Consider the following 25,160-nt stretch of genomic DNA (forward strand, 5'->3'; position numbering starts at 1 on the left):
AGTTACCATATTGGAGTGGAATTTTAGAGACCTTTTCTCCTTCTCTGGGTGAATCAATGCTATAAGGTCTTAGGAAATGGTATTTTTGCTGTCCAGGTATCTGCATAGGAATTGTGACCCCAGAGACCTCTGGAGAGAGCAATCAAGTCCTAGCTAGGACTTCCTTCCCCCTTTTTGTTTGTGAGGAGGCAGATATGGGGCTGCTGTCAGCAGATGGAGACCAGGATTTGGGTTGTGTTTACATGCCATTGTATTGTTTTACTAAAAATGTGACTGCTGTTTTCTTTTATTTTCCTAGTGACAGAGCAGCAAGATACTATTATTACTGGCACCTGAGAAAACAAGTCCTTCATTCTCAATGTGTGCTCAGAGAGGAGGCCTACTTCCTGCTGGCAGCCTTTGCCCTGCAGGCTGATCTTGGGAACTTCAAAAGGAATAAGCACTGTGGAAAATACTTTGAGCCTGAAGCTTACTTCCCTTCTTGGGTAGGCAGTTTATAGATTCTCACCAGCATTTTCTCTAGTATATTTCTAGCACTTGTGCTGTTTCTCAAGTTCCTTCAAGAGATGGGTACTCATGTGTTTGGAAGCCAGGAAAAGTACTGGAGATGCTGTCCAAATATAAATGTAATGCTTGAGACCATGGGACATACAAGGTTACTCAGTCTGCCTACAGCCAGTGAGGAAAAGGTTTGCTGTCTACCCTCAACACGGTGGAAGCTGAATTTGCCAGCCACCTTTCTGGGCAGTTTTCTTCTTCCTCTGAGGAGAAAAACATTTCTCCTTAGATGAGACCACTCACAGCTTTCCCATGAATGAAAATGAATCTAAATCAACTACTTCTGACTTCCATTGCTTACCTTCTTGCAAGAAAAAATTGTAGGCTATTCCACATGAACTGACTTACTCTCTTTCTGTGCCTCTGGCTGTTTCTGGTGCCATCCTTCCTTCGGGCCTCTGCTGTTTTTTTTCTCTCTCCTGTGTCATTAGTTTTTTCTCAAGGTCATTGTTCTTTAGTTGGAACACACAGAACATGCTCTCCCCCACATATCCTGGAGAAACGAGCCACCTCATTTGCCTTCCTTCTTTGGAAGGCAGCGATTTTCTAGCCTCCAGCCTATGTGAATTCTTCAGGTACCTGCACCTCCCTTCTTTCCCTACAGTCCACTCAAGGTGCTGTCTCTTAAGGTTTCCAGTCACCTTTATATTGCCATATCCAATAGACATCTTTCCCTGCTGCCCTTGACACTGTTAACTACTCATATCTGAAGCAAGGGTCATCCAGATTAATGCTTCATGCAGGAAACTCCCAGATGCGTTTCTTGCTTCTGTCTAGCTGCTTATCTCCCAAATACCTCAAACTCCAGATGTCCTAAGTAAGATTTGTCATCTTCTCACTCACTTCTGAAGAGTTGATCCTACTTCTGTATTCCTAGTTTAGGCTGGAGACACTGCCCAGAAACTGTGCTCCCATGTTCTGTCCTCCTGTACCTTGTTGCTGTTAGCTTTCTTCAGTGCCATTGCTGCTTCCTGTCATTGTGTCTAGTCCCTGTCTCTGTATTACCTCCATAGCTTGCAGATGGAGTGAGGAGTTCCCCTGTTTTCTGTGGTGTGAAGTTCAGCTTCAGAGCATGACGTAGAAACTCTCCAGTATGTGATCCTTGTCAGTCTTTCTAGCTTCCTCTCTACCTGTCCTGCACTTTGAACTCTGTCACAATTGCTGTGTCCTCACACTGCCTGTGGTGTTTCACACATCCGAGCCTTTCTTCCTGCAATTCCTTTAGCCCATGAAGTCCTGCTCTATTTTACCTGGCTGGCTTTTTTTTAAAACCAGTATGACTGTCCCTCTGGACAGTCATTCTAATTGGGTGTCCAGAATAGAGACTCAAAGTTCTTGCACATAAGTGCTATAAATCCATTTTCAAATGATCTATCTTTTACCCCCACTTGTCCTTAAGGTCAGGCATGACCATAATTTCTTCAATTTCTAATTTTAATTCACAAAGTGCCCAACATGTTTTTGATTGACTCCCAATACTCCAGAAGTTCAAGGAAAAGCCCAGTGTATGTCAGTCTTTATTGTCTGTAGTGTGCCTTATGTCCTGTGGTTGTCATCAGATACTGAATCATGGCCTCTAACAGAGCTTCGCAGAAAAATGTGTGCTATGGCACCCAGCGTGCAGAAGTATCAGTTTCCTCCCTGCATCCTTGAGATGAGCCAAAACACCCACCGTATCCACAGAAACTGTGTGTGTGTGTGTGTGTGTGTGTGTGTGTGTGTGTGTGTGTGTGTGTGTGTGTGTGTGTTTACTTTTCTAGGAAGAAAACCAGTGGCTTGGATTCTCACCAAAAAACATAATAAATGCCCAGTGATTTACCATGTACAATTCTTTCTAAAATACTCAGTACGAAGGAACAAAATGTTAGTATACATAAAATTATTTTAAGCTGAAATGTCACTAATTTTTTATCCTGATAATTTTAAGCACTACCTTTTTTCCTACAATGCATAGTTCTTCTAACTTTTTGTAACCCTTATGTAATCAACTAAGACTTTAATCAACACCTTTCTCTTAGCCTGCAGCTATGGGATACTATATATTTTTTGACATCTGAAAAGCTCACACTACTGCCTGATGAAAATCTAAGCTACAGCAAATCACAGTGACTATTTGACTGAAATTGTTTTTTTCCATAAGTATTCACATGGAATAGTCATTGCCTCTTAGGCAGAGTTCTAGAGAATTCTCCCCAGTCCCTTGCCTGCTTTGCATGAACATTTAGAAGCTCCTGTTCTGTGGCTGTAATTTTAGAACAGTTCAGTAGGTTCCAGAACCAGTGGATGTACTGACAGTAGATGTATTTCATGGTACCAGACACTTCACCAGTATAAACTATGATGTATTACAGAATTATGCAAGTTACTGTGGGAACCTATTTTTCCCCTTTCTGGTGATTTTTCTGTTTAGCTATACAGCATTACTGCCCAGTGGACTTCGTAGCTTCTGAATGGATAGAAAAAAAACTGGATAAAAGTGGGAATTTTTATGCGAAATCAGCCCACTTACTTGGGCTATTTTAGATGCTCACCATTGCATCATTTTTGGCGGTGGGGTATTACTCACAGCCCTCCAACAGATGCTGCATTATATTCCCCTCACATCCCAACAGGTTCTTTCCAAGAGGGGGAAGGAGTACATCCTGAAACACATCCCAAATATGCACAAAGATCAGTTTGCCCTGACTGCTTCTGAGGCACATCTGAAATACATCAAAGAGGCCGTCCGCCTGGATGATGTCGCCGTTCACTACTACAGACTGTACAAGGTACAAATGCACCAGGTCCGGGGCTTCTGAGAGGCACCTCCCTGAGCAACATCTCGGTTCTCTTGCAAATTGTCGTTGCCATTTAAAAGAGTTTGGTTGAACTGTGCTGTGTTATCGCAGGTCAGTCTGGAAAGCGATGGTACTTTTCCTTCTAGATTAGAATCAGAGTAGAGTTTTTTTTTTTTTTAAAGATATTTCTAATAGTGAGGTAATCATGGCTGTACATTATGTATCTGGCTTTTTCAGTGATTATAGAGTAGTTTAATTTATCCTATTCACATTGACTCTTCTTCTTTGAGGGTCAACATTCGCGACTTGTTTGCTCAGTACTACGTAATAACCCTCTAACAGAACCCGTGCTTATGCTGTATCCATTAATTATAAGAGCATCACACAACAGCTGTTCATGGAGCACTGTATATTTGCCTTTTTAAACTTCTTCACAACTCTGTAAGAAAGGAAATGTAATGTTCATATTATAGACTGGAAAGTAAGGTATACAGAAATTTTTACTCACCTAAAGTCTCAAAACTAAGTGGCAAAGCCAGGTTTCAACCTGTGGCAGAAGTGTGAATGGTATATCAGATATTAGTTAGAAATCATCTTCCTTGATACTAATTGGGATCTAGGCCACAAAACCTGTAATCCTAGACTGTCTCTCATAAAGTGGAAATGGTATGAAAGACTTTGAAGTAATGAATCTGAAGTAACAGGGATTTTGAGCACATTAGTGAGTATACAAAATATATTCATTGCTTCTTGCCTTATTTGCTGAAGAAGCTTGCTATTTATATAATGAGTACTGTTTAGAAAAAAGAATCTTTCCACCTGTAATCCCAGCTACTCAGGAGCCTGAGATCTGAGAATCATGGTTTGAAGTCAACCCAGGCAGGAAAGTCCATGAGTTTCTTATCTCCATTTAAACACCAAAAAGCCAGAGTAGAACTGTGGCTCAAGTAGTAGAGTGATATCTGCGAGCAAAATAACGTTTCATGGGCAGTGCTCAAGCCTTGAATTCAAGCCCTAGGAGCAGTGCGCACACACGCACAAAGAATCCTCTACTAAAGTAGATGTAACTAACTTAACTCTTTTGTAAAAAGTATAATTTTTCAAGTGTGTGTCCTGTGTGGTTCTTCCATGCTACATAGAAAATGGCTTCCTTGTTTGCTGAAAACAAGATAGTTAATTAAAATTTAACAGATGCCAGGCATGGTGACTCATGCCTATAATTGTAGTTACTCAGGGGCTGAGATCTGAGGATCATGGTCTAAAGCCAGCTGGGCACTACAGAACAAGGCACTCTTTATCTCCAATTAGACTAGAAAACAGGAAGTGGGGCTGAGGCTCTAGAAGTAGGGCTGCTAGCCTTGAGCTGAAAAGCTCAGGGACAATGCCCAGGCCCAAGGGTAGGGCGGTAGCATTGGGCAGAAGAGCTCAAGGATAGCACCCAGGCCCAGAGTACAAACCCCCTGACCTACAAAAAAAAAAAAAAAGGAAAAAAAATTAACTGAAGTAGATGGGGGATGAATAGACATTGTTACCTCATGTGAAGCTGTTGTTTCTTTGAATTTAAGTAACAGCCATTAAATGTGCTTCATTTAAGGGTTGCTTTACTGAAAAAACAAAAAGTTTTATGCTTATTTACCACAACATACCTGCACAATGAGTATTTTTATAAACAAAGTTGTTTTTCAGAAAGCAATCAGTATTGCCTCATAAAGGACAGTTGACCAACATTTGGATGCTGCTGGATTACTTTTTCCCCTTATACATTGTACTATATGTGCCTTTCTCAACATAAAAAGACATTTCATTTCATCATGGGAAAAAAAAAAACCCATCCAAGTCGTGAATATAGGCCAACCAAGGATACATTTTTTAAAAATATTTTCCCATGACTGAGAAAACTGGCATCAAGCCTAATGAAGTTCATATAATGTATTTGTTAGAGATATCTCATAATGAAAACATTTTAGTTACTTAGTAACTTTATCTTCCATTTTGAACTTCATACTTTAGGAATTTTATTATAAATGAGCACTTAAAAGTTATGACCAAATTTGAGTGTATTTTTTTAGAGGCAGTAGTACTAGGGCTTGAACTCAGGACTTCATGATTATTAGGCAAGCAAGTAGTCTACCACTCAAGTGATTCCTTGAGCCCCCCTTTTGCACAGATTAGTTTTGTCCTGATAAGGACCTTTCTGCCTGAGCTTTTTAGGACCATGATCCTCCTATTTATGCAGCCTACTGTAACTGGGATACCAGTTGGATGCCACCATACCCTCTTTTTTATTGAGATGAGATCTTGTGAACTTTTTTCCTGGGCTAACCTGGAACAGCAATCTCAGCCTCCTGTCTAGCTGAGATGACAAAGGGGCATGCCACCATTCCTAGCTGTTGATTAAGATGGGCTGAACCGGCTCTAACATTTTTGTCCTGGGCTGACCTCAACTAATCTCTGCTTCCCAAGTAACTCATATAATAGGTGTGACCCATCAGCACCAATCTTGTGTACATTTTTTTTTTTTTTACCAGTCGTAGAGCTTGAACTCATAGACTGAGCACTGTCTTCAAGCTTTCTCAAGGCTAGAGCTCTACCACTTGAGCCACAGCACATCTGACTTTTTCTACATATGAGGTACCAAGGAATCAAACCCAGGTCTTTGTGCATGCTAATCAAGCATCCTACTACTAGACCAAACCCTGGCCACATTGAGTCCTTTTTTTTTTTTTTTTTTTTGCCATTCCTGGGTTTGAGCTCAGGGCCTTTGTGGGTCATGGGGCTTGAACTTGGCCTGGGCACTGTCCCTGAGCTCTTCAGCTCAAGGCTACCAACCTACGACCTACATGAGCCAAGCCCCACTTCCTGTTTTCTAGAGATTAATTGGAGATAAGAGTCTCAGGTCCTTTTGTGCCTGGGCTGGCTTTGAACCTTGATCCTCAGATCTCAGCCTCCTGAGTCACTAGGATTACCGGCATGAGCCATCGCCCCCGGCTAGAGTACATTTTTTTAAAATATATTTTTAGTGTAATTAATAGAAGGGTTACATTATATTCGCAGATAGAAGGTGCATACTTCACAAACATTGATACCCCTTCTTGTGTTTTGGTCCCCATTTCCCTCCCCTCACCCCTGCCCCTCATCTTGTTTTCCCCCCTTCCCTATCCTATTTCAAATAACCAAATAAACATACATACAGTATATCAGATAACAAGGTAAGATACTGTGACAATATGAGATAACCAAGGGACAGCAAAAGAGTTGAGAAATAGCATAGTACATTAAGGACATCAATCACACATTATATGGCTATTGTTTCTATATTCTGGAGATCCTTTCGTTTAGCATCATCCTATATGACCTTATGTATCTAGGTTTTGCTCTATTGTAAACCTCTGCTAGGAGAGCCCAAGGTTTCTATTGTTTATGACAAATGAGGGAAACCATTGAGCCTATGTTCTTTTGAGTCTGGCTTACTTTCTAAGTCTTTCCATTTCCTTACAAATGGGGCGATGTCATTCTTTCTGACAGCAGCATAGAATTCCATTGTATATAAATACCACATCTTGTTGATCCACTCATCAACTGAGGGGCATCTGGGTTGGTTCTATGTCTTTGTTATGGTAAATAGTGCTGCAATGAACATTGTTGTGCTAGTGGATTTAGTCTGTCCTTGTTTCTGGACGATTGGGTAAATGCCAAGTAGTGGAATTGCTGGGTCGTAGAGGAGCTTTGAGGAACTGCCATACTGCTTTCTGTTAGGGTCCAGTCCTCCAATATTAGGGTCCATGTTCAAAGGAACGAGTCTGACACAAAAGCGGAAGTTAAACAGTTTTATTCCACACCTAGCATCGAGAATCATACTGACCGGTCAGGACTGCCTCCAAGATGTGAGAGAGCGACCCACCTAATCTTACAGGCTACTTTTATAGGCCATCAGCCATGTGGTTGGGCTTGGCCATACACAGGTAGCCAATGGAATCACAACATACTTGAGTGCCAGCTGGGGCAACCATTGACACCTTTGCTGTTTCAGCTGACCTATTATCTTAGCGGGCTTCTGGGGGAACTAATCTGAGGACAAGGAAAGGGGAAGGAGTTTCCTGGCAGGCGAAGTGGGTAGGATGGGGAGGAATTCTGGTAACTCCACCTGGTTAAGCTGCTCTTGTAATCTGAGCTCTGTTATCAGAGAATTGACAGCCCCCAGCTTGAGTCAAGTACTCCTTTGTCATGAAGACAGAAATGCTTACAGGGGATGAAAGAGGGGTCTCAAAGGGGTCTCTATAAGGGGAAATCAAAAAAGGGGTCCCTTTACTTTCCATAGTGGTTGAACTAGTTTACACTCCCACCAACAGTGTAGTAGTGATCCCTCCTGGCCACATTTTAATTGTACAGTTTTTCCCTTCTGCTTGTTGTGGATTAGTAAACCATACTTTTATTATTTAGTGAGTAGAATCTGTCAAGTTGGCAAGGAATGATTGAACTTTTAAAGAAATACTGAGGTTTGAACTGAGCAAACTGTGGTTTGAACAGAGCATTTGCTAGGTAGGCAGTCTTACCACTAGAGCCTCCAACCCTATTTTGCTTTAGTTATTTTTTGGGTAGAATTTCTCATTTCTTCGTAGGGATAGCTTAAAACCACAGTCCTTCTACTCTTGATTCCCAGGGAACTTGGATTACAGATGTGCTTCTATACATAGCGTGAACTTTAAGAGCAGAAGACCTTTGGTATCTGTGGGCATCCTGTATCAAGGAGACCATCATGGGGTGGGGGTGGGGGGAGGGATTGCTCAGGATACAGAAACCAGTACTGTATTATGAATACTTGATTACCCCCCTTTTTGTTTTAAATATGTTTCTGCTCAACTTCCACTAAAGGCACATTACTTTGCAACAAATCTAGAATTTCCATTTATTAGTTTAAGTACATCATCTGTTCTCTTTGGCTTTAGGGGATAGGGGACTCCATAACTTTTTTGGTGAGAGGCAAAATCATTCATAGTCCACTTGATCATAGTGTTGACTTCAGGCTCAATGAGCGTTACATTTGTCCAAATTTAAGCATACAATGTTTGATGTCAGACCGTAACTGACATGAGACTTGGGATTCCAACGTCTAAGACAAGACTTAAGCATAAAGAAGAAAGTAAATAACACCACCAACAACAAAAAACCAGCAAAAATATTGTTCTCTATTGGATTTTTCAGGGACATAAGGATTTACAATACCGCCAGGCATGAGTATAGTATAGTGAAAGCACTTAAATCTTTAAAACCTAAGGATTAAAAATGCAGGATTTGAATTTACTGATGTGTAATATGTGCTCAAGATTTTTTTTAAATATTGTAGGAAACAAAAGATAAAGACTTAAGCCAAGTTATTTTAAATCAGAAACTTCCTGAATTTTTTCTTTGGTGCTGAATTTTTCATTATAGAAGAAATTGCTTCTTCATAAAATTTTATTCTCACAGGATAAAAGAGAAATTGAAGCTTCACTGACCCTTGGATTGACCATGCGGGGAATACAGATTTTTCAGGTTGGTAAATGAGAGCTAAGTGTCAAATGGAATCAGCTGCATCTTTCATTTAGCGTGTGCTGGTGTGGACTACTTACTATAGTCTTAGTGGTCCATTTCCCATTACTCTTTCCTACTTATCTAGCACAGACGCAGATGATGTAGGGTGAATGGAATTTCTCAGCCTAGTATGACAGTAATCCAATGATTAGCCCTGGTTTATCATTAACAGATCATTAATATTCGGCTGTATCTCTTTGATATCATTGATTATCCATGTCTGTTGTCCCTGGAATAACTTTAATAACTCTGGAAAAAAATTGTCATTTTAATATGGAGTCTAGCCAGATGTTTTAACTTCCACTGCACATTTCTGATAAAACTTGCCCCCTGATTAAGCCATAACTGTCATCATCATTTGCAGGTGGGATGGGATTATCCTATACCTATCTACCAAGACAAAGGATATCTTTCTGTAAAACATAGAAAGATGTAGGCAAAATATTCAGTTATGAAAGTCTGAGTCCCCTATCACATCTCATGAATATCTGAATCTTTTGGACTTTTTATTTAAATTTAAGAATAGGCCAGGAGGGGAAACGCTTGCTTTAAAAGGGCCAGTTAATGTGCTCACACAGGAACCAAAAGCTAAAGAATTTTCTCACTAGGCTTTTAATGACTTTCTGTACTTCTCCAAAGAGGATAGAGGAGCTCTTTCAGATTTTAATTGCTGAATTGTTTTTTTGAGAGAGAAGTCAGAGCTAGTTTAAAGCATCAGTTTTCCTATTAACTCTGTATGCATTTTAATTCATTCCACAGAATCTAGATGAAGAGAAGCAGCTACTTTATGATTTCCCCTGGACAAATGTTGGCAAATTGGTGTTTGTGGTAAGTTTAAAATAACTCATTAGCCAGGTGTGGTGGCTCATACCTGTAATCCTAGTTACTCAGGAGGCTAAGATCTGAGGATCTTAGGATCCGTGATCTGAGGATCACGGTTCAAAGCCATCCTGGTCACCAAAACCCATCCATAAGACTCTTATCTCCAGTTAACCACCAGAAAACGGGAGGTGGCTCTGTGGCTCAAGGGTAGGGCGGTAGCCTTGAGTTGAAGAGCTCAGGGACAGTGCCCTGGCCCAGAGTTCAAGTCCCACAACTGACCAAAAAAAAAAAACAAAAAAAACTGGGGCCAGGAGTTTGGCCTAGTGGTTGAATGCTTGCCTAGCATGCACCAAGACCCAGGTTCGAATCCTTGGAACCACATGCATAGAAAAAAAAGCTGGAAGTGGTGCTGAGGCTCAAGTGGTTCTTTCTCTAGCCTTGAGAAAGTCCAAGGACAGAGCTTAGGCCCTGAGCTCAAGCCCAGGATGTTATTTCATTTCATTTCATTTCATTTATTTATTGCCAGAGCCTTACTTGAGCACCACTTCCGGCTTTTTTTTCTATGCATGTGGTACCAAGGAATCGAACCTGGGTCTTTGTGCATGCTAGGCAAGTACTCTACCACTAGGCCAAACTCCCAGCCCCTTCATTTTATTTTTTGAAAAAGGATTGTGTCAGTTGGGTGCTGTTAACTCAGACCTGTAATTCTAGCTACTCAGGAGGCTGAAATCTTAGGATCCCAGTTCAAAACCAGCACAGGCACGAAAGTCCCAGAGTTTAAGCCCCATGAACAACCAAAAAAACACTGTGTGTATCATGCACAAAAGTTGTCACTCTCTTAAATAACTAAAGCTGAAGACAATTTCTTCAGTTCTTATCCATAGTATACTTAATCTTATAGCAAGAGAATATACTAATTTTAATTTGTACATCTGTCCCCCACTACACTCCCCTTAATTATTCTGGTGGTGACAGAAGAAATGTGATGAAAAAGTATAAGCTGAGTTCATCAAGTGCAATTACTATTTAAAAAAAAAAATCCTGTAGCCGAGGGATGGGAAAATAGAGAGCCATAATCACAGGGTAAATTGCTGCTACTGTGGAGGTTGTCTGGTTCATTTGGAAGTTACTTCTTTTGAGCAAAGAATAAAGAATGATATAAAAAGATGTTCCTATTAATATCAAACTATATAAAACTCATTATTATAAAGAAAAGTCTACAATAAGTAACAGGAAAAGTACTTTTATTTTTAGAATATTGAGACTGATCCTTGATTGTTTGTCCCAGCTGTGTTTCTCTACTTTGCCAGGTATATGACCATTTTTTTGGGTAGAGTTCAAATAATTGTTACTGTGTCCAGCTAGTGGTCACTGAAATCCACAGAACTACTGTGATCAGAGATAATTTGGAAAAGTGCATAAAGAAATGGAGGAACATGGTATTGTCAGCATGTACTTCTAGTCTGTCGGAAAATGGGCTGGTATAGATGAAGGGCTAGATGACACATAGAATGTGCTGCTAACTCCGTGCTGCCCTCAAGGCAAAGGACTGACCACACATCACCTTCATTTCTTGGCCACCATTCCATCCAACCTCACTTTCTTTGTATACTTAGTGGTAGCTGACCTGTTCCCTCCTCTCTGGCAACCCAAAGGGACCTGAGCTGTTGGAAAATGAGCACATCATTGCCCCACTCGCCCCTTCTGCAGCTCAAATCCAGTAATAATAGAGTACATGTATGAAACTGAGGGTTTTTTTTTTAGGTTCTGGCCTCAGTGGATCCTAAGTATTGGGTATCACCCTTATGGGTCTTATTCTCACCCACAGCAGATTTTTGATTCAGGGTCTAGGACAGAATCCAAGGAATCGATTGTGACAAATTTGCCAGATGATTCCTCTCTCAGCCAACTCATCCGTGCTTTAGACCTGTGATTTTGAGCCCATGACTTAACCTCTCTGTGCTTTGACAGTGGTCCTCCTCCAGACTTATGAGAACTAAATGAGTAACTGAATGCCATGTGCTCATTTAATGTGTTACTCTTATCCCAGCATTGGAATCCACCAATAGATCCTTTAAAATGAAACGTCAGAGGTTAATTCTTTTAATTTAAAAATAAATCTCTAGATCTTAACTACACAAGAGGCTGAGATCTGAACATCGAAATTTGAAGCCAGCCTTGGCCTGAAAGTCTATGAGACTCTATCTCCAGTTAACCAGGAACAAGCTAGACGGGAAGTGTGGCTAAGTGGTAACACATTAGCCTTGAGCACAGAATGCTCAGGGACAGCCCCCAGGCTCTGGGTTCAAGACCCAAGACCAATACAAAATAGATGTATGAATAAATGAAAAATCTATCCCTTGTTGAGCCACACAATCCCAACTTCCTTTGGATTGAATTTGAAGCGTATTGTTAAAATATGCCTCCCTCCTCCTTGCCCTGCCTTGTCAGTATTCCCTTCTATAACTCTGTTGCTCAGTTCATTTTAGGAAAAGAAAAAGGAATTTATAATACCTCATAACCGTGAGGCATTCTTGTTCAGAACTAGAACTTCATGATTCTAGACTAAAGAGTAGGCTTTCTTATTTCACCTCTGATAGCATTCTTTCTCTTTCTCATCCATTGCCCCAACTACCAGCTCTCTTTTTCATGGGACTGAAATTTTCCATTTTTAAAGCCCTAAATAGCCTGTATTATATCACTATCTTTGCTTATTTCCTTCTCAGACTTTATCATGACCTACAGTTGCGATGTTTTATTTACAGTGTTTCCTACTGGGAGGCACTTGGTGAGGGTGGTGGGGCTTTATCTCTTCACTGCTATTTTTCTAGGGTGCCACACAACAGTCAACACAGTATAGCAAGTGTTTAATAAATAATCATATTCATCACTTGCATTTGTCTTCGTGTGTGCTGTCAGGTTTCTGGACTTGAATCTGAGGGGCTTTCATGGTGGGGTCTTCTCTATTGTACAAATGTCCTGTCCAAATGGAGAGGTAATCTCCAGCTGGCCTGTTTAGTCAGTATTTCCTGAAAGCCATTAGTAGACACTTCCCAGAATGTTTTGTCCTCTGACAAGATGTTACACATCTTGAAAGAGGAAACAACTTACTTTCAGAGAATTCCATGTATATTGGCATCTGTGGTTTTATATAATAAAATCAGAACGTTGCTTGTTAACTTGATTCATGATTCTCCTTTACAGGGAAAGAAGTTTGAGATTTTGCCTGATGGGCTGCCCTCAGCCAGGAAGCTCATCTACTACACCGGCTGCCCCATGCGCTCCAGACACCTCCTGCAGCTGCTCAGCAACAGTCACCGCCTCTATATGAACCTGCAGCCTGTCCTCCGCCATATCCGGAAGCTGGAGGAAAATGAAGGTATCACAGGGTCCTGGGGGCTGGGGAGGCATGTGCTGCCTCTGCTGTCCCATCTCTGGTCTTTCTGTAGTTGCCATGAACTGGCATTTTAAGCTGTAGAATGGTGTTGGAGGATGGGACTGTAGAAACTCAGTTACACTTCTATTTACATCCAGCACTGGAGGTCCACCAACCACAATACCTCTTCAAAACCTCTGGGGCTGTACCTCTGTCATTTGGCTACAATCTCTTATAATCTTACAAAAAGCACAAGGCAAGGATTTATCTGCATCCCAGATTTTATCTCCCATCTCAGCACTCTGTCTATGCCCCAACCCAATTAGTGCTGTTATTCACAGCAGTTTGGAATTTTTTTCTAAGTAATTATTCCTTAGGTTAAAGTGACAATAAAGGTAGGTCTCAGAAGTGTCTCTAGCCTCCCTCACTGACAGCTCAGAGGACCCCAATCTGACCCCATAAGAATAACAAACAGAAGAGGGGGACATTTTCTTCTGAGGACTTTGTCTACTAGTCCTGAAGGCGCTTTGTTGAAATTTAGTTGGAATTGAGCCTTCTATTTTGGGGCCCAGAGTGCTAGGCCCTGACAAGGCAGCCAACCTAAGGAAGAAGACAGTATTAGAGCCCATAATATCACACTTTAACTATAATATTACACTCAAGATTGGCCTTTATTTTGAGTTGTGGCACCTTGGGGTTCCTCCACTTACCACACCTCAGCTTCTAATCCCTCAAGATGCTTTCTGCATATTTCTTTAGGTGTTTTCAATTTATTTTAAAAAGTGATATGGCAATTCTTAGTGTAGTTAGATCTTATGGCAATCCAATTAGATTAGATTTGGGACAGGACCTGTACCTCAAGATGCAGATCCTATTTTAGGTCTGTATCTGAAGCAAGTTGTGACCCCACCCCCTTGTCTTTGCTGCAGAAAAAGGGTGTATGTCCTCTCAAAACAGAATCACGTGAAACAAGTTTGTGCATTTAATTGATTTCTCTCAGAAGCTGTCTCTCAGTCCAGATGGGACCTTGTTTGGAGATTCCCTGAGAACTCAGCTGCTGTGATTAGAGCGTGCCTCACTCCCCACTGTCTGCCACTGGACTGGCTGTGTGTCTTTGTGAGAATTCGGTGTAGTTGTCAGGTGTATTGGATTCTGCTGCTGTCAGACTTCCAGCTTTTCCCCATGCTGACTCATCCGTGGAACAAATATATCTCCCTCTGCTGACATGAATGTTAAGAAGTTGTCAGCTTGGGAGCAGTGAGAATAAGGTGACTGAATCAGGGGTAAGAGCCATTATTTGCCAAATCTGCCTCGTTCCAAAGTGGCTACAGTGGCACAGTGAGAAGTCAGAAATTCATTTATTTCATCAGCCGAGAGAGCTTATGGGATATATTTACTGTGTAATTAAGCAATTTAGATGGCCACCGAGGAGTCTTTTATTGCCTAGAAAAATTAATGACCCTCCCCTGGTCCTAAGGTAAAGTCAAAAAGCATTTGAGCCCTAGAGGGCTGGACTTTGTTGCTGCTAAATACCAAATGTATTGGGGGCCTAAGTGAGTAGCTCCTTCTGTGCTTCAGTAACAAAATGCCACAGGCACACAGGATGGGTAATTTACAAATAATGGGAATTTGTTTCTCTCAGTTTGGGCATCTGGTAAGGACCCCCTGCTGTGTCATGTGTAAAGGCAAAAAGAGGGAGCCAAGCCTCCCTTTCACAAGGAACTCACTTCCATAATTACTGCATCTGTCCATCCATGTGGTACAGCCTCATGGCTGTTACAGCAGTAATTACATTTCAGCATGACTTGGGCAGAGTGGGGAGATAGACATTCAAACCATAGCAACAGGGGAATGAAGAAATGATAAAGATCTGGATCTTTTATTTCATCCAGCATCAGATAGAATCTTAGTTTTTCTTTGAAAAGGTGATTTCAGGTCTAAAGACAAAAGATTTTCTGAGCTATATTGGCCTGAATTCTTTAATTTCCCCTATAGGCTTTATATGTGGGATTTATGAGGTCAACAAGAAAAGCCCTTTTCTTGCCATTTGTTTTGTACAGACTTTATCCTCAGTAAATTTCATTTATATTCACCTTGTCTAAGGTACTACTGGAGCCTTTTTAGTAGTAAAGGATCACAGAATTCTTCCGTAGCATTTTAAAGGAAAACCTGAGTAAACAGACACCCAGAGCATATTCTTAGGTCCTAGGTCAAGAGGTCACATTTGTTACACGTAGTTGCAGAGCAGTGTGTGAAAGACCCTGGTCTCTGGGCTTTTCCAGCAGAAGGATTGAGAAGCCTCCAGGCATGTCGATGACCTGCACAATGACATCAGTGTCGATTAGGAAGATGCCAGCTTCTGTTCTGCATCCTGACCTCCTTCCTTCTCTGGGGAGCTAGTGGAGATCACAGGGTAGGGCTGCATTCAGACTTCACGGCTGCAAGTGCTTTCACTCCACGGAGAAGCAAGACTATTGCGTTTATAATGGTCAGGCTCCCAGCAGCCCGGTTAGTCTACTAGGAGGCAGTTTAAAGCATCCACCTAATGGTCTCCAAACGCATTCTCTGTATTTAATATGTTTAAGATAATATGTTTCTCATCAGTATTAAAAGGTTAGGAAATTAACCTGCTGCTTAGACATTTTCTGAAACAGAAGCCATGTTTTTTATGTTAGTTATGTTCCTGCAGCTCAGTTGTAACCTTGCACTTCAATGTAATGGCTACTTTAGTGTTTGGTAAGAAGGACTTCCTCATCTCTGCCTTCCCCGAGTCTGTCTGTGATAAATAACAGCACTGATTGGTTAAATAAGTAATTTTATCAGTCAGAAGCCACCAGTGCATAAGTGATCAAACTAGTAGTTTTGTATTGCTGTTTTATAAGTAAATGATCTGAAGGAAAGCACTCTTGTATCAATGAAAATGTAAGTTTTAGACTTTTTGAAAGCAATTTTCAGAGCAGTTTTATCTTAAACTATATGGCGCCACTAGCTGTAGCAATGGACCAAATTTAACAAATGGACAGATGAAGTGAAAGGTAATTGGCATGATTCTAGTTATGAAATCATCTTCTGTGGCATAGCTTTTGAATTGTCTGTGGAGAAGGACCAGATTTTGGGGGGGCAGGAATCTATGTTGTTGAATTAATATACAGTCACATTGTGTTTGTCAAGGCAATGTCACCTCTGTAACTACACCTTGAACAGCACTCTCAATAGTTAAGGCTTCAGACTCTGTTTACAGAGTCCTCTCCCCCTTCTGTACAGGCTGCCATGTGGATTCCATTCATGCCACAGTCTTCCTAAGTCCTCCCAGTTCGTACCACTTCCCTATCCCCAGATTCACAGGAAATGGCACCTGCTCTTGCCCTGAGGCCTCATGTAGCCAGCCCCCCTTCCACCTGTGTGTGTTAAGTTTGATGATCTGTGTTTCTACTACACAGAGAAAAAACAGTACCGGGAATCGTATATCAGTGACAACTTGGACCTGGACATGGACCAGCTGGAAAAGCGGTCACGAGCCAGTGGGAGCAGTGCGGGCAGTGTGAAGCACAAGCGCCTGTCCCGACATTCCACTGCCAGCCACAGCAGCTCCCACACCTCAGGCATTGAGGCAGACACCAAGCCCCGGGAGCCGGGTCCAGAGGACAGCTACTCAGGCAGCGCCATCCACCGCAAGCTGAAGACCTGCAGCTCCATGACCAGCCATGGCAGCTCCCACACCTCAGGAGTGGAGAGCGGCGGCAAAGACCGCCTAGAAGAGGACTCACAGGACGATGGTAACAGCACTGCCGCAGCACAGGGCCCCCTTCTTTCTGTCGTCTCTTCGCATGCTGGCTCTGGAATTGATGTCTGAGAGCAACTTAAGTCATGCTGGTAGAACTGTGTACACAGCGATTTGGTTGAGGTCCTTGTGATGGTGAACAGATCATGTCTCTAATCAATGATGTTAAGCTCTAGGCTTAACTGTTTATAGGAAGGAAGGGAGTAAAGTAGAGCGTACTCTTCTCATCCTCAGATTAAATAAGGCTGGGGTTAGGAACATAGAGTGGAAGGTAGAGACATCTTGAATTTCTGCCTCCTTGCCTAAAATAAATAAATAAATAAATAAATTTGGTTCCCTTAGGGCTCAGGTAAAAAAGTACTAACCAATGAACAAATGCACACTGTGCCTTGAGTTCTAGTCTAGGTGGGGGAGGAGAGGGTTGGCTCTTTCAGTGAACCAGAAATATTTGATTCTCAGACGTGCAACTAATTAGCAAAATGTTTCTTGAGAGCCTCCTATATAGCCAGAACTATAGGGGAATATAAAAGAAATAACCGCCCCTGGCTGCCAGGAGCTTACCAAGCCTTCAGGGGATAAGGCAGGCTCATTGGCTTCTCAGCCAAACTTAGCATTTATGTGACTTTTTCAAGTTTTTTTTAACTGTCTCAGATAACTGCTATCATATGTAAATGGACGAAAACAAATGTTGGCTTTTAAGGAAAATTTCAGAACATGTTTGGTTTGCCTTTATTCATATACAACCTATGTGGATCTCAAAGCCAAGTAACTTAAGTGCCTGGGGTGCAGCTGTTGGCAGTGAGGAGCTTCACGCATGTCTCCTTTGGCCTGTCAGCAGCCTTTGCTGCTATTGGGTTCAGTTTGCCCTTTGGTATGATCATAGGTTTTCTTCTTTATTAAAAAAGTAAGAAAGAATTGATCATCCAATCATGACAATAGAGGATATGCAGAGAATGCAGCAATCCTGTGAAAAAGAAAGCAGTTAGCAACCTTGGAATTGCCCCTGGAGTTTCCTACTGAGGAGTCTCATTAGCACATTAATTATTTATTTCAGTTTGTGGTGGTAGTGGGGTTTGGGTTTGGAGGTACTATGACTTCAGGCCTCTGGCTTGCCAGGCAAGTCATCTACTTCTGAGCCACTCCTCCAGTAGCAAAATTTATTTTCAACTATGGAAATTTATATGACTTTTTCCCCCAAGTGGATTACATTCTTTTCTGCTGTTTGTGTCACTGAGTATCTTTTCTTTCTTCTATGTCAGAAATAGAGATGTTGGTGGATGACCCCAGGGATCTGGAACCAATGAATGAAGAGTCTCTGGAAGTGAGCCCAGATATGTGCATCTATATTACAGAGGACATGCTGCTGTCCAGGAAGCTGAACGGACATTCTGGTGAGCTCTTCCTGCAGGCTCTTGCCCCGAGGTAGCGGATTATCCTTCACCCAGGGATAGGTGCCTCCAAAAATAAAAGGAAAGGGTAGGAGCTATAGAACTAAGCAAGCTTGCAAGAAGAACCATTCCACATCACTGTGTTAAGCTGCAGGGCAAGTGCCTTGCATAGAAGAAAGGAAGAGACATCACATAATGCATCTGGAGGGGACCATGGAGACCCCTCAGCCTGGAGAAGAATCTATATAGTAGAGATAAGTACTAGAAACAGAAGTCAGGCCCCTCCATATTTGGGAAGGAGGATGTGAGAACAGCTGAGTTGTTATTCATTCATTTATTTATTTATTTTCCAGTTCTGGGGCTTGAACTCAGGGCCTAAATACTGTCCTTGGGCTTTCTCAAGGCTAGTGGTCTGCCACTTGAGCCACAGCACCACTTCTGGCTTTTTTTTTTTTTTTTTTTTTCTGTGTATGTGGTACCAAGGAATTCAAACCTGAGTCTCCATGCATGCTGGGCAAGCACTCTACCACTAGGCTAAACTCCTCACTGTTCTTCATCTATTTCTGTGTTTGCTTTTATAAATGATTAATTTTGTAATTTTAAATAGGAGCAATCAGATTTCTGATTTTAAAATGATACACAAACATTGTTGAAATTTGTAGTGGTACAAAAAGAAAAACTAAAGATGAGGAGAGGGGGTGAGGGGAGGGAAATGAGGACAAAAACATGAGAAGGGGTATCAATTTGTGTGAAGTAATGCTCCTTTTATAACTGTAATCCCTCTATTAATTACAGTAAAAATGTGTGAAAGAAAAAATAAGCATAGAAGCATACAACAAGAAAAAAGAGGAAAACTATGATTGGAAACTATCATTAATCATATAAGGGAAAGTTATAGGGCCATTACATCTAAGCTTTTTAAAGAATATATAATGTAAGCGAGACAAGTAAGGAGAACACAACAGACTATACAAAAGCTTTATTTATAATAACATAAAAATACATTCTGGTCACCTTTTCTCTTAGCGATTTTATTTTCTTCCTTGCCTCATTCTAGTTTCCCAGTTCTTGACCGTGTGAGTCTGTAGGTACTGTTTTGGAAATGCTCACTGTAGTACTTCAGATCCAGTCAAGTGAGCAGCAGTGAGGGGTACTACCTTATCTTCATTTCTTGTTGAAGTGTACTGGGAGTATGGTCAGAGCCTTGAGTACCAGCCTTGGCTCAGACGTTCTCAGTGATAGGTATTTGGAGACAGTACTTGAAGATACCATAGCCAATGGTGTATTTGTCAGGGCATCTGTATGGAAACCACACCATGTACCAGCCAGTGCCCAAGTCTTTGAGTCCCTATGAAGATGATGTGGCCCTCCAGAGATGTGGCCTTTGTGTCTCCAGAAAACCTTGCAAAAGCAGTGCATACCAAACCTCAAACCCCAGATAAGAGCAGTATAACCAAAGAGCATTTAAATCATCTATGAGTAAGCCAGGCATGCTTTCACATCCCTATTTCAATTAAACTGATTGTGGTACCCTCAATATATGCAAGGCATATACTAGACTGGATCATTATGCTTCCGAACAGTGAAGGAATAGGACAGAAAAGGCTATTTCTAAATGCCACTAGTAGTGGTTGACTAAAAGTGAGCTTACCCAAGGTCCTTTTTATTTATACTCTCCTAAAGAAGCCATTCATTTAGTCTTGCGAACCTGGGACTTGACTTGCTTACTTTTTCCTCATCCATTAGCAAGAACAATGTCAGTGGGTATTCGCTCATCTCCAGTGAATAATTTTAGCTTTTGAAACATTTTAAAGATTACTCCACTCATGCTTGCAGAGAAATGTCAAGTCTAGATGTCTGACTCTGAAAGTTTAACAGGTTTTCCCTGGACTCTGAGGTGATCAAGGGGCTGTGCTGATCTCAGAGACCAGTACTGGATTCCCACTGTGACCGCCCTTTTGATCTCCTTTCCCCCATGTCTGTATCACCCAACAATGCGCCTGACCCTTCACTTCCACTCACTGTGTAATAGCCAGGGACACACTAGTGAATAGCTGCTTCTTACCAGCCTAATTTCATGAGAGAAGACTGAGATGGAGTGAGACTGAAACATGGGCTGGGATTATCTGGTCAGAATCTAGCTCAGCCTACCTGACTACAAAGATTTAAATTCTGACACACTGCATTTCCCCAACAAACCAAACCTGTGTGGCTGTATGAGTGTTTTGCAGGGGAGAAATTGGAGGTTAGTGAGGTATGGAGAGGGAGATGTTTTCTCACCAGGTAAAGGAACTGCTTTGCACCTACAGACTTTGTCTTTACTTCTGTCATAAACTTCACTTGTTTAGACATATAGTGTACAAAATTCAGACTCCAAACTCTTTCCTGGACTTCTCATGATTGTATTTCTTACAAAAGAGTTGGTGCCATTCTGCTTGTCACCCACCAAAAAGCCACAGTAAACTCTCCAGTAATAGTGCTGTTTGGCATTCCTGGGAGCCTCACATGTCAGCATGTGTGACAAGAAGTAGGAAGAACTCGAAATATCCATTGTTTGTCTCTCCTTTACCTCAGGATTGATTGTGAAAGAAATTGGTTCTTCCACCTCCAGCTCTTCAGAAACAGTTGTCAAACTTCGTGGCCAGAGTACTGATTCTCTTCCACAGGTACTGAAACTTATAAAATAGTAACTAGAGCTACAGAACATTTTTTTTTGACTAGGTGCCTTTTTTTTAAAGAATTTATTAACTTGATTTTTACATCATATTTTAAATGACAAGTTTAACATACAAGTGTTCAAGGAGGGAAGCTCTATTTACAATCACTGGGACTTATTTAGAACTTAATCACAATTAGGCTAAGGGTTTGTATGTCATAGAAACATTAATAAAACATTATGTCTATAGAGTCATAGGTTTTTATGTCTATATAGTTATGTTTGGATTTCCATTACCATGTCCATAGCTTTGGGTTACAGAACATTTTAAATAGAGCTTACATTTATATTTATGCAAATGGGCAAGATATTAACCCAAAGGAGATGATACTTTCCAGATAACATACATTCTTATTTTATTCTTTTTTTTTTTTTTCTGGTCCTGGGCTTGAGCTCAGGGCCTGAGCACTGTCCTTGGACTTTCTCAAGACTATAGTGAGCTCTACCACTTGAGCCTTGAGCCTTAGCACCACTTCTAGTTTTTTTCTATATATGTGGTACTGAGGAATCGAACCCAGGTCTTCGTGCATGCTAGGCAGGCACTCCACCAGTAGGCCACACTCCCAGCTTATTCTCATTTTATTCTGCATTTCTTTTTCCTTTTTTTTTAAATGTTAGAATTGGTTTTTCTTTGGATAAGTTGTGTACTTGGTTGTACACTTGGTACCAGTGGAAGCCCCTAGTAGATTAGCTGTGTATATGCAAGTATGCTATGTGGCTCTGGCTATGTCTGTTGACATCACTGACTCTTGATGAGTGTATTATGGCAGAAATGTTTACGTGATCTGACTGCTTCTTTCAGATGGAATTTTCAAGAGTCTGGTAAATTAGAGTCTGGTTAAACTACGAAAATATCCAAAGGTGTGGCTAAAATATTCTGAAACTCATGCTTTCCCCATTTGGATTTAGTCTGCAGCTGGTACCCACTGCCGCTTTCTAAACACTCTCCTCTCCCCCTCCTTTGCCTCTCCTTCATTCATTCATGCAGTGATTTTGAAGACTCATGTTTACTCTCCCGATGCTCTACCACCTAGCCCACTGTGCTTGCCCCTTTTTGTGTCGGTTGTTTTCAAGCTAGGTCTTGGCTTCTGCATGGGCTGGCCAGGATTGGGATCCTTCTGTCTGTACTTCCCTCGTCACTGATATGACACAAAGAGGCACCCTGCACTTAGCCATTATACTTCCCCCATATCTTTGGATGACAAGTATGCACCGCCTCCACCAGACATGGACTGAATGGGGTCTGAGCCTTTCTGCATGGTCTGACATCAGTCAGAATAATCCCTTGATCTCCTTCTCCCTGCCCAGTGCCTAGCATTACAAGCTTGAGCCACCACACCCAGCCCGATGCCTCTCTTCCTTGGTCTCCGTATTGTTTTCTTTAAACATTTTTTTTTCTGTCTCTGGTTGTCTTTGCTCCTTGCTTTTTAGTCCTTTCCTTTTTATGATTTCTCCTTTCTTTCCTTTTGTTTAAAGTAGTTATAATGGGAGTATGAGCATATTGATTGTTTTTCCTGAAAACTCCAGGTAATCTGCAAGCCTGTGTATGCATTAGTAGGGCTTCTTAGAGCCCAAGCACTAGAGCCAAACTCCCAGCATGCCACCCAGCTTTGGCCCTCGATGTTAAATGTAGAACAGCAATATCCCTGCGGCCCAGCCTGTGAGCAGATTCTGCACCTCTAACATAGGGCTGTTTATGTGCACACCTTAGGGGCCTTTGAATGGTTCTGTGTGTGATAGCGTCTTGTAGGCTGGGAACACTCCATCAGTAAGAGCTCTGTTCTGTGTGAGGGTTGCCACTCAGTTGTGCTCCTTCTAAAATAACCTCCTGGAACTTCTGCCTAAAGCAAAAGTGGGATCATATTCTAACAAGATGATCCTTTATGGTTCTCAGTGGCTAAGGCTACAGGTAGAAAGGAGAGTTTCTTTTACCCATGCGTGTCATTATCTAAGCCATGAAAACCCTTTTTATATTTCCTGCCAGCACCCCTTCTCCCTACGATGAGGTCGGAAGCCTGCCACGGTCACTCGGTGTAGGACAGGACTTCTCTCAGTCCTCCCAATGCTTCTCTCCCAACTTCCTTTGTATTCTACTCCAGACCTGTGGCTTCTTCCGACTGTGTTTTTTGAGTGATAATTGGTTTCTTTTTTTCATTTCTTATTAAAATAGCACAGGTGTCTGCATTAGAGTGCTGCCAAAGCCTGGTGCAAAAAAACTAGTAGTAGTGTTTACCTTGCCAGCCTCTTTTGAAGGTCCTTGCACAATTTCTGAGATGCTGGGGATAGTTAGATTCCTGTGAGATCTGCATCTCTTGGTTTTATTTATCTATAAAATGTAGGAAATAGAGAATAACCAGCCTCGTATGACTGTATAAAAGCTGAAATTGCTTATACACACTGTTTAAGTCAGCACATAGTAAGTGTTCAGTAAATGTTAACTGCCATTGGTATTAGTGGTAATATACAATAGTGGCAGCATCTTTTCCAGAAACTACAGGTTGGAAACCACTTTGTGACACATAATATTTTATGCTTCTACAACGTATCCCTTTGCAGAGCCAGTACATTTACCTTTCCCTTACTCTTATTCTTAAAAATTTTCCCTTCTCTGGCAGACTATATGTCGAAAACCAAAGACTTCCACCGATAGACATAGTTTGAGCCTTGATGACATCAGACTGTGCCAGAAAGACTTCCTGCGCATCGCAGGTCTGTGTCAGGACACTGCCCAGAGTTATACCTTTGGGTGTAGCCACGAACTGGATGACGAGGGCCTCTACTGCAACAGCTGCTTGGCTCAGCAATGTGTCAACATCCAAGATGCTTTTCCAGTTAAAAGAACCAGCAAATACTTTTCCCTGGATCTCACTCATGACGAAGTTCCAGAGTTTGTTGTATAAAACCTACCTGCCAGCCGCTTTGCGCAGATAGCTTGCTGTCTGCCAGAGACTGTGGAAGTCCTGGGTTTGTTTTTTTTTTTTTTTACAGATTACTTGTGCCATATTTTCTTCACCCCAAACATAGCTCTTTCTTTATAATATTTGTGATGGAAACAAAAGCCTTGGGACAATTGCACTTTAAGTATTATGCAGAGTAAAGAGACTGCCGAGTATTTACAGCAAGACAAGTGCCCAGATGCGTGTTGACCCTTCAGAAGGAAATGTGCTTTGCTGATTTACCAAGCCTTTTACTGAGGGGCTGCGGTGTTTGTTCAGCTGTTGTTTTTTAGTTTAGATAGTTGTTGTTGTTGTTGTTGTTTTTAGCTTCATGAAAGATGTTAGACTTCTTGTTTTTTTGTTTTGTTTTGTTTTTACTACTCCCTTGTGAAATGCTCATTATTTGAGGGAGGAGCAAGGGAAGATCTTCTTTGAATGGAGGGATGATTGCTCCATATAGAGCTGTCACTGCCTCACAAGTTATCCCAAAGTGAACACTCATGAAGTGGCCGCGATCACGTGGTTCTAGCAAGCCAAAGATGCGTACATAACAGAAGTACCAGCTCAGAGCAAGAGAGGATGTGGATTGAGCAATAACCAGAAGACTGCATGCTGTGCTGCCTCAAGACGCCTTTTCACACCCTCAGTGCCACACTCCCCTCATTGCTCTTCCAGAAAGGTCTCGGGTTCAGTTGAGTTCCTCACCTAAATAACCAGTCTGCTGTGTTTAACGGCAGTGCAATTTGTGGGTTTACAAACCTGGCATTTGTCAGAGTCTTAGAAAATGTTTGTGCATGGTGGTATTTGGTTTGTGTTGTTTTTCAGTTATCAAGAACAAATTATAGTAATGCTAATTTCTTCTTGATTAAAATACTCTATACATATGTGTGTCTTACATAACTATGTGGGATTGTGTATGCTTACGTTTAAAGCTCACTGACTTCATTTTGGCTTCCATGACTATTTTGTGTACACAATTCCTTGTATAACATTGAGACTGTGTTGCTGAGTGAATGATGCCCAGACAATCACTTGATATGTGCAGTTAAGAATGACTTCTTTCTCATGTGCCTTGGGCCATGATTCTCAACTCTTACTGTGTAGTAGAATTATTTGAGGAGCTTTAAAAAAAATACCCAGGCCCCACTCTGGACCAAGGAGATGGGCTGTTTATGAGTGGGACCCAGGTACTATGGCCTTTTTTCCTCTCAAGTTTTTCAGGTGTAGCTCATATG

General features: G+C 41.5%; 1 protein-coding gene across 3 annotated transcripts in view; it reads left to right on the forward strand.

Annotated features, from left to right (window-relative positions):
• Frmd6 (FERM domain containing 6) overlaps positions 1-24,807 on the forward strand; it is a 71,965-nt gene extending 47,158 nt beyond the window's left edge. For all 3 annotated transcript variants that reach the window (XM_090345088.1, XM_090345090.1, XM_090345089.1), the window contains exons 6-14: positions 299-485; positions 3,171-3,326; positions 8,802-8,867; positions 9,666-9,734; positions 12,933-13,107; positions 16,545-16,880; positions 18,145-18,276; positions 20,848-20,939; positions 23,605-24,807. In XM_090345088.1, coding sequence (XP_090201214.1) covers positions 299-485; positions 3,171-3,326; positions 8,802-8,867; positions 9,666-9,734; positions 12,933-13,107; positions 16,545-16,880; positions 18,145-18,276; positions 20,848-20,939; positions 23,605-23,889 — 1,498 coding nt within the window. In that variant the 3' untranslated portion in view covers positions 23,890-24,807. The remainder of the gene's footprint in view (positions 1-298; positions 486-3,170; positions 3,327-8,801; positions 8,868-9,665; positions 9,735-12,932; positions 13,108-16,544; positions 16,881-18,144; positions 18,277-20,847; positions 20,940-23,604) is intronic.
• The last annotated feature ends 353 nt before the right edge of the window (positions 24,808-25,160 follow it).

The sequence above is a fragment of the Megascapheus bottae genome, chromosome 14, assembly GCF_031878675.1.
Source record: "Megascapheus bottae isolate mThoBot1 chromosome 14, mThoBot2.hap1, whole genome shotgun sequence".
NCBI lineage: Eukaryota > Metazoa > Chordata > Mammalia > Rodentia > Geomyidae > Megascapheus > Megascapheus bottae.